Source organism: Diadema antillarum, unplaced genomic scaffold, assembly GCF_040938485.1.
Source record: "Diadema antillarum isolate AM-2024a unplaced genomic scaffold, OU_Dant_1.0 seq00000501_RagTag, whole genome shotgun sequence".
NCBI classification, from domain to species: domain Eukaryota; kingdom Metazoa; phylum Echinodermata; class Echinoidea; order Diadematoida; family Diadematidae; genus Diadema; species Diadema antillarum.
This window is the reverse complement of record NW_027271458.1, coordinates 873,793-882,735: the sequence shown is the minus strand read 5'-3', so window position 1 is coordinate 882,735 and position 8,943 is coordinate 873,793. Positions and strand designations below refer to the sequence as shown.

The window sequence follows — 8,943 nt, the reverse complement described above, 5'->3', positions numbered from 1 at the left end:
AGGGAATGTGCTGAATTACTAAACTAAGATGTGATGCACCAGACCACTGTATGTGTAATTAACATGAGTTAATAATCATTAATGTTTTTATTGACAGGTCTGTGCAGCTGAGAGATTTCATTCAGATTGACACCCTTGTTGCTGGCCATCTGTGGAGTGGATCCCTGCTGCCACAATGGGCCAAGCAGTGAGAAAGATTCGCCGTGACTCCAGCGTACCGTGGCATGGCAGCAGTAGAGGGCGTCTTAAACGGTTTCCCAGCTTTCTGGACCCTCATCAAAAGTTCCCAGACATAGTGAGCTTGCCCCCAGAGATAGCACTCATGGTCCTCTCTAACCTCAATGCTACAGACCTCTGCCTCGCCATGACTGTCAATGACTTCTGGCGGGAACTTGCCAGTGATGAGATGCTCTGGCAAGGGTGAGTAGAGAAACCTTGAAAACATAATGCCTTTATGCCTTATTCATGTAGTGGTACCTTCACATACAACTATTTTCAGATAATCCTATTGGTTTCGCCATCACAAACAGGAATGATGCTGCAAATAAGCAGGGAGGTGAGACGAAAAGGTGGTAAAGTGGTAAAGATATTGATGCTGGTTTATGAAGCTCTGAATGGTCAGGCCCCTAGTTATATCAGTGAATTATTGAATTTTAAATCTCAGACTCATGGTCATAATCTCTGCAGTACAAATGATAGATTGATGTTGCAGATACCCCAAATCAAAACAAAAGTTACCTTAGGTGACCGATCATTTTCTTGTGCAGCCCCTAGATTGTGGAATAGATTACCATTTGACATTCGAAAATGTCAGACTTTAAGACAGTTTAAAATCAAAAGTGAAAACTTTTTTGTTTTAGCATGGGCCTATTTCTTTTTTTACTTCCCATGCAGCATTGTGCAACATAGGAATTTAAGAGCTCTTGAAGCGCAGTAGAATATATAGACATAGTTTCTGCGCTTAATAAATTATTATTATTATTATTATTATTATTATTATTATTATTATTATTATTATTATTATTATAAAGTGAAAGACTCTTGTGGGTCTACAGCTTCTCTTGAAAAAGCAGAGACTTGTCTCAGCCCACATAACATTCCTTGCTGATAACGGGTAGAATTCAACTCCATTGATCATGATTTATACTCTTAGTTTAATTGTCACTGGTATGTTATCAAAAAAGTAAACTTAAATAAGTGTTCAGTCAGATCAGGACAGACTTGAAAATGATTCTACATTCCACAAAATTTCCCAGACCAGGTGTTCTCCTGCTGAGTCGTATTTGATCGATGCATTGTACTAGTGAAATGAGAGGCCTGAGTACCAGTATTTTGAAGGGATATCACCAGGAATGATAGTCGTGAGTTGGTTGTAAACCAGTAATACTGTTGGAGGAACAAATCCTGTAACATTTTCCGCAATGCCATCTCTGAATAAATTTACTTTCTTGTTGATTCAACAGCTGCTTTACACATACGACTTTAACTCAATTCTTATGTAATTATGTTTGTGCACATTCATTGCCCATTTTTCTTAATAGGTTATGTCGAGCTACGTGGGGCTGTATCAGTGCATATGATAGATGCAACCTGCCTAACTTTTCATGGAAGGCTCTGTACATGCATCTTGATGAAGCGTCTGTCACTTTTAATGCTGACCCAGATTTGGTAAGACTGACTTCATATCTGCCATGCTTATCCCTGCATATATAATGATTTTTTTTTTTTTGTATTTCATAATGGGATATATTGCTACAAATTTGCAAATTAAAATAACTTGATATGTTACTGTACCATATACTGTAAACGTCAATATTTTCGCGCGATTAATTTTTCGCGCTGAGCGGCTCAAAAACGTATTCGCGGGTTCTTAAATTCGCGCTCCGCAGCAGGTTACTTTACTGTAGTACACATTCACTGCTTTCATCCAAAGCCTCTGCTACATAGCTTGCTATGCCAGCGTACGACAAGCGACGTAGCGAGCGGCTCGACTGCGAGTACAAGCACTCAAATACGTAGTACAGCTGTGACTGTAGTATCGTAGTCACGGGGGAATGTAACATCGGTGCGTGCGGTGCACACATGCATGCTACAGTACACAGCAATCTATCGTCTCTTCGCACAGTACTAGTAGCGTAAACATGCCTGTACATTGTACTACGTAGCAGTATCATCGATGAAGCGCACACAATTCATCCCGTTCAAAATGTGCATAGCAAATTGTGAAGATATATTCGCACGTTTTTGAATTCGCGCTAGCCGAACGTAGCGCGAAATCCGCGAAAATAAATGTACCGCGAAAATTTCCACGTTTACAGTACTATGTCTTAAAATTGATATTGAAAGTACCCTCCACGTTTAAGTTGACATTGATTTACCGACAATGAATTTTATGTGACTTCAAGTGGAAGGAGTTGTGCCCATCACATCAAATTTTCTGTCGTCATAGTGATTTAGCAATAGGCCTATAGATTTAAAACAAAAAAGGGGGGGGGTAATAGTTGTGACAAAGCAGCAATTGCCTTCACTTTGTCTGAATTTACCACCAGTATGTGTTTGTGACCAGTTTTAATGTGTCACAGAAATGTGTTAACAGTAATGCCTCACATTTTTGTTTTATTTTGGGTGGCTTTTAAGGAAATTTGTACTGTTCTGATAGACTTTACTCCATTTATTAGGGTCAACTTGTAAAGGAAGTGGCTTTTTGTTTCTAATTAATGTTTATTCTCAATGCTAATGTATGATAACTCTCAATCCAATCAAGAATCAAAAGTTTTTGTTTGATTGAAGAAGCATGAGTGAAATTTTAGTGTAAGGAAGAAAAAATTGGTGTAGTGCTCTGAGCATCTATTGTAAATGACTGCCACTTGTCATGTGCGGCCAAAAACTGGAGATGTACAGTGTAAGCACTGACTTAGACAAACAAATGCATGACTATTTGTAGTTGTTTAGAAGTGTTCTTCATGTGAAACAGAAATGAATACATTGAGTGGTGTGGATAATGTTGCCATATGACTATGAGTTATCATTCCTTTAGTTAAGTCTTTACTTACTTTCTTTCTCCAGGGCCTGGAATACTTAACTAAACATGGCTTGATTGATGGCAGTGTCATGGACATCGCACAATTCATTCACACTACCAATAGACTGCATCGACGTCAAGTCAGGGACCTCCTGTCTAGAAGGTGTGTTCACATTCTTCTCTGACATACTGCCTCAGACTTTGCTGCTTTTGTGGTATTTTTGACAATGATAATGATTGTGATTTATACAGTACATAATTGTCAATCAATTTTGTATAGTTGATGTGCTTTTCATACAAGTAGTAATTTAGATGACAACAGAAACAATTGCTATATTCCTTTTTCTATTTTGATGGCTATACTTGTGTGCTGTGTCAAATTATCATTATTCGTGTTCGTTTTAATACCATTTATTTTGATAATATGCAGAGTTCAAATATTCCTTGTATGAAGTGTTTTCACAGCAGGGTAGTTCTGTAACGTAGTTCTTTAAAGTATATCAGATCATGTTGAATTATCAATTGTTTCTGCAAATTTTTGTAGCCATTTTGCCTCTGGGTAACCTTGCCTTTTGCTCTTTTGACTTTCCTAGACAAGATATTTTGGAAGTAATCATCAACCTGGACAACTATTCCAACAAGTTCCTTCCCAATGCCCTCCGAACGTTTTTCTCCAACGTGGACTCACCAAGGGTTCACAGTCGTGATCTGCATGGCCTCATCCAAAAGTTTGCAGAGAGATTCATTGATTGCAATCCAGATTGTGGGCTGACAAAGGGTAAGATGTTAAAACTATGGTAATGTCTATGCCTCTATACCAGAGGGTGGCAAAAGTATTTCGTTTTGCGGTTGTCTGTCTCGTCTATGGAGTGGTATGCCCAAGAATTATAAAAGACTGATGTGCTTAATGTTTGTTTGTTTGTTTGTTTGTTTGTTGTTGTTGTTGTTGTTGTTGTTTTTTGGGGGGAGGGGAATGACGATACAAACTGTCTGTATGTAAAAAAACATGAAGGAACAATATCTCCAAGGTCAATTAAAATACAGAATCATTAAGTTAGAGTTGCCTTTCATCTTTGCAGTAGCATAGTGAAAAACACATTGTTGTGTTAGTTTATGATTTTTTTTTCTTCTTCTTATGACATTCTCTTTAATAGACTCTTGCTTCTGCTTACAGAAAATTGCATCCAGGAATAGTGGCATGAAAAACTATTGAAAGAAAGTATTGAAAGAAGAATGCGCAATAGCAAAAAAACAAACAAACTTGATGATGAAATGATGACCAGAAAAATCTCTGAATCAATTGAATTCAAACAATTTTAGTCAATAGGTTTATGATACAATGATAGACTATCACCCCAGTAAATGATCAAGCAGAGCAAAGGCACCTAAAATTGTCTTCATTAGATAGCTGTGACCTTGCCTGTTGATTACCCATCTTGTTTTTGTATTGAAAACAAAAACAAACAACACTTATATTCTGTGACTTTCTGCAAATGGCATATCTACTGCATATATGTTTTGATGTGTCTTCAAGACATCTGGGCCCTGTTTCATCAAGCTGTTCGTAAAGTTACGAACAACTTACGAGCGACTGGTGATCAGTTCTGATGTGCTATACTTACCAGAATTTCCATAATTCAGCATAAGAACTGATCACCAGTCCCTCGTAAGTCGTTCGTAACTGTACGAACAGCTTTATGAAACACCCCCCTGTAGTAGGATTATTTTGGATGTTTCTTTCCTAAGATTGGAAATCATTAATGTGCCATGCTCTGAGGTAAATATAAGGAGTCCTTCAGTGACATCACAGTCATGTAACCAGACAGCTGTTTGTATAAGCTCAGTGGATTCTATGTGAGGGTGCTTGCATTTGAATTGTCATGACATGATTTAATTTGATTGATTCAGTTTGAGCAGGTGTACAGTATATATTTCACTTCTTTCCAACAACATACAGTATGCATGGATATGCTGTAAGCTTCCTTTGTTTAGCAACAGTGTACTCAGACATGTAGAAGTCTGTGCTACTGTAGTTGTCAATCTAAATGTCTCCCTCTTGTGGCCAATTTCCAGACGGCATCTGCATCCTGTGCTACTCCCTGATCATCCTCTCTGTGGACCTGACCAGCCCTCATGTCAAGAACAAGATGTCAAAACGGGAATTTATACGCAATGTCAGGCAAGCCACGAATGAGGCAGGAGATGAACTGGCTGGCCATCTCTATGATAACATCTACCTTGTCGGCCATATTGCTCCTGAGAGGTGGGATGAATAGGTCCAGCAGGGACATCACTCCTCTTCATCTTCTCTTCTTGCAATTTTTATGTGGCATGAAATATGTTTGTACTGATTGTACGTATACGTGCAGAGCCCTGTGTTGGTATATTTCTTCTTCATCACTGCATGAGATAGGAAATATTCATATCCTCAGCCTTTCATCTCTAGAGGCAGTGGTGTTATTCTACTTAAAAGAGACTTGCAAGACATCTTAATGTGATGAACCAAAATGCAGCTGACTGTATATTGATGGCATCAAGTTTTATCCACCACTGGAGGAAGACCCTCTCAGCTGTTTTCATACAATGTTGATTCTGGCAAAGTTTTCAGTGCAGTATGAGTACTGTGAAGGAAAGAAGTTTCAGCTACAGAGATAAATGCATTCATTGAAAAGGGATGATATCTCTGTCACTCAGACACTTTCTTTATGATGCTATGTATTTCAAGTCATGAAATGCTGTGATCAACCTGTTTTCTGTACAAATGTGAAGTGAATATAAATTCATAAGAGTCCCACTGCCACATTGAATAAACCAATATTCTCTAAGGACATACAACATCACATTTTATCTTGCAAAATGGAGAAATGATAGCAGGTGATGTTGCATCATGAGTACAAACTGTAAATCAAATTTGAATGTTCACTGTTCAGGTGCTGATATCCTCTGCACTAAGGTTAGAGTGTCATTGTAAAGACAGCACTAATAAGATGTGTGAAGAAAGGAATGGGATGAGTGTTTCTAGGGAGAGGGATGGAGCTCTTCACAAAGTGGACAGATTTCCATGAGAGTGTCTTGACTCAGAAGAAGGTTTGTCTGGCTTAGCAGTGAGGAATTCTTGGTTCATTTTTCTAGAGATTCATAAGCCCCTTTTGTGTGTGTGAGCATTCCCATTCATCTGCAGCCTTGGAATGCACAAGATCCCTAGCCACTGATCCTCGCTACAGAGTGGTCAAATAATCAGTGCTCAATTTCAAAGTACCAGTACTTAAGTCATAGAACACACAAAAGTGAGTGGTTGAGGATATTACTGATATCCTATTCTTGCCAATTTACATTTTGGTGTGTTAGAAAATAACCGTTTTAGGATAGAATATTGCTTTAAGTCCCACCGCCTGCAATATTGGAAAATTCAGAAGGGCAGTCTCCAATTGATACTAGCAATTTGTTTAATTTTCTTAAATAATTGTTAGTTTGCCTTGTATGTAATTTAGTATCCACTAGAGCAATTAATAGTGTATGAAATGCATCCTGATGTATTGCCACGACTCTGGTGTGGATTATGTGTCTAAAATATTGGTAATGCTACACGTGTCTGCGATTGCTTTTGATCAGCTGTATTGTGCATATACAAAGTAATACTTGTAGATTGATGTTAGCAATGAAAATTGCTTGATATGATGTTTATCAGTTTGCTTGTACAGACAAGAGTGAGCTTCAGTGTATCAAAGATGCCTTGAAGCTATCAAAGCAGTTCATTTGTATTGGAATCAATTTGTCTATGTGTGAGGTGGCTTCTCATATATTAGTGTGTATATTTTGCATGCAGTGACTATGTACATGTGTTCAAATGGAAATTGATAAAAAAGTATTTTTTATACTAAGTTTTTGTACTGCCTTGGAAGAAATTGAGATAAATTTGGAGAGATATCTGTGAGTGAGATTTCTTATATTCGTAAAATTGCATGTCTCGTGTGTTAAAATGGAACATGGTTTTGAATTTCATTTGACTTGGTAGACATAGGTATCTTTGTGATGCATGTCCAGTACACACCAATTCCGTTGGTTTCATATCTGCATAAGAATTACTTATCTTTCATTAATCTGACCACTTTGCTCTTGCCCCATATCTTCAACACACAGTCTGTGTCGGTTCATTGATTTGTGGAAACAATTGACTAAAATGGTTTCACTGAAAGGCCACATGCTAAACTATTAAAGTACAACTCCATTACAGTAATAACAACGGTTAATCTTGCGTAATATGTACCAGGTACTTACTCTTCATCATCTGTTCAGTGGTGAAGTTAAATCATCTTAACCTCAAACCAATCATACATGTAAGTGCTCTGTTTTGATTCCTGAAATCTTGGGACGTGAGGTACAGATTAAGGGTAGCTCATGGTGTTGCTCCCAAGTTGACGTTCTCACTGGCATCACCTGTTTGAGAAGTTGTCATCCGTGGATGGCCATTTACTCGGTATTCATTGTCATGAGTAATGACAACATCCTGTGTCAAATCAAGGCTTTTCTGAAAATGATTTGTTAGTAGATAGAACAGCTGAGTGGAAGCCAGTGGAATGGGGGTGAGACAACAGGAGGGTACGAAGGGATAGGATGAGGGGACAAAGTTGAATGTTACAGGCATCAAACTACATACATTAATCAATCTAATCGGTCATTGCTAAAGAGAAGTACTTTTGTAGGGTATTTTGTTGGTAGTGTGGTAGATTGGCTGGAATATGAAGACACAGGATAGCACCAATTGTGTTGTGCGAGTACTTTGAATTATATTATGAGTGTGGACGTTCAGTCCATCTTTGATGAAATGTCAACAGATTTTACTGTAGATGTGTGTGAAGTGACAGGGCACTTTGTCTACTTTGAACTTTATTTCGGGGAAAAACATGTTGTTTCTTCATGCAAACCTCAATTTATGTGGATGTAAGAAACATAACATTTCAAAAAGTTCCTTTGAAAATTTCATTCAGAAAATCCGAAGCTGGTGTTATTTCATTTTTTCCCCTTTAATTGTTGCTAGTTTTATGTGAAAATCTTGTTTATAATGATTCATAGTCCTCTCCTGTAGTACATGTTTCTGCTCTGTTGTATTGAGTGCATATGATTTCAAAGATGTAGCAACTGACAGATAGTGTAGCATTTTCCTGTTTGGTCAAGATCAAGAAGAGATTACTGTGGCAGTGTTTAACCTCTAGTAATTGGTTGTACTTACCAAACAGATATGAGAAATGTGTGTATACTGAATTAACTATGCAATTCATGTTAATGAATGTCACACTTTTTGCTGTTGCTGTTGCTGCATTTTACAATTGATATAGAATACCCCTATGCATGTTCCTACATATCTTGAGCTATAGAAGAAGGTACTTTGCACAGATAATGTCAATATTTGCACTCAACAAATGAGTTTTCTGTGAACATTATGTACAAGTCATTACAAACAAGTTCTGTGTGTTTGCTGTTTGACATTGTACACATTATAGCACGTAAAAAGATATGGTATCATTAATTTGTGTACTTTTAATGTATTACAGTCATTAAGCCATTAAAGGTAGCAAAATTTTATGTGAAAAGTTTTTGTAATTTATTTTATATACAATGATTTTATAGCTGTAAAGGTACAGTGTTAATAGGCATAGTTAACCTGGATGCATATTGATTTGATTCAGGGGAGGGCCATTAATTTGAGTAGTTGCACACAAACGTTCTGTTCTGATGTGTCCTTATTTTTTAGGGTATTTAGAATTTTCTGAAGGTGCAAACAATTTGCAGTCTCATAAATTCGTCTTGTGCAATATTACTGTAGTATATTACAAGTGTAGAGAGTATGATCATGCGTGAAAACCCTTGGCATGTCACGCAGTTCATTGTGTCTTGATATATTTTGGCGGCTTTGATGTTTG

The 8,943-nt window shown here is 37.5% G+C and overlaps 1 protein-coding gene across 1 annotated transcript; it reads left to right on the top strand.

The window, feature by feature from the left end:
- Positions 1 to 322: 322 nt before the first annotated feature.
- LOC139733878 (F-box only protein 8-like) lies at positions 323 to 5,912 on the top strand. Its single transcript, XM_071644679.1, has 5 exons — positions 323 to 420; positions 1,542 to 1,668; positions 3,067 to 3,185; positions 3,616 to 3,800; positions 5,096 to 5,912. Exons 1-5 carry the CDS (start codon positions 323 to 325, stop codon positions 5,296 to 5,298), a joined length of 732 nt encoding a protein of 243 aa, XP_071500780.1. The 3' UTR covers positions 5,299 to 5,912.
- The last annotated feature ends 3,031 nt before the right edge of the window (positions 5,913 to 8,943 follow it).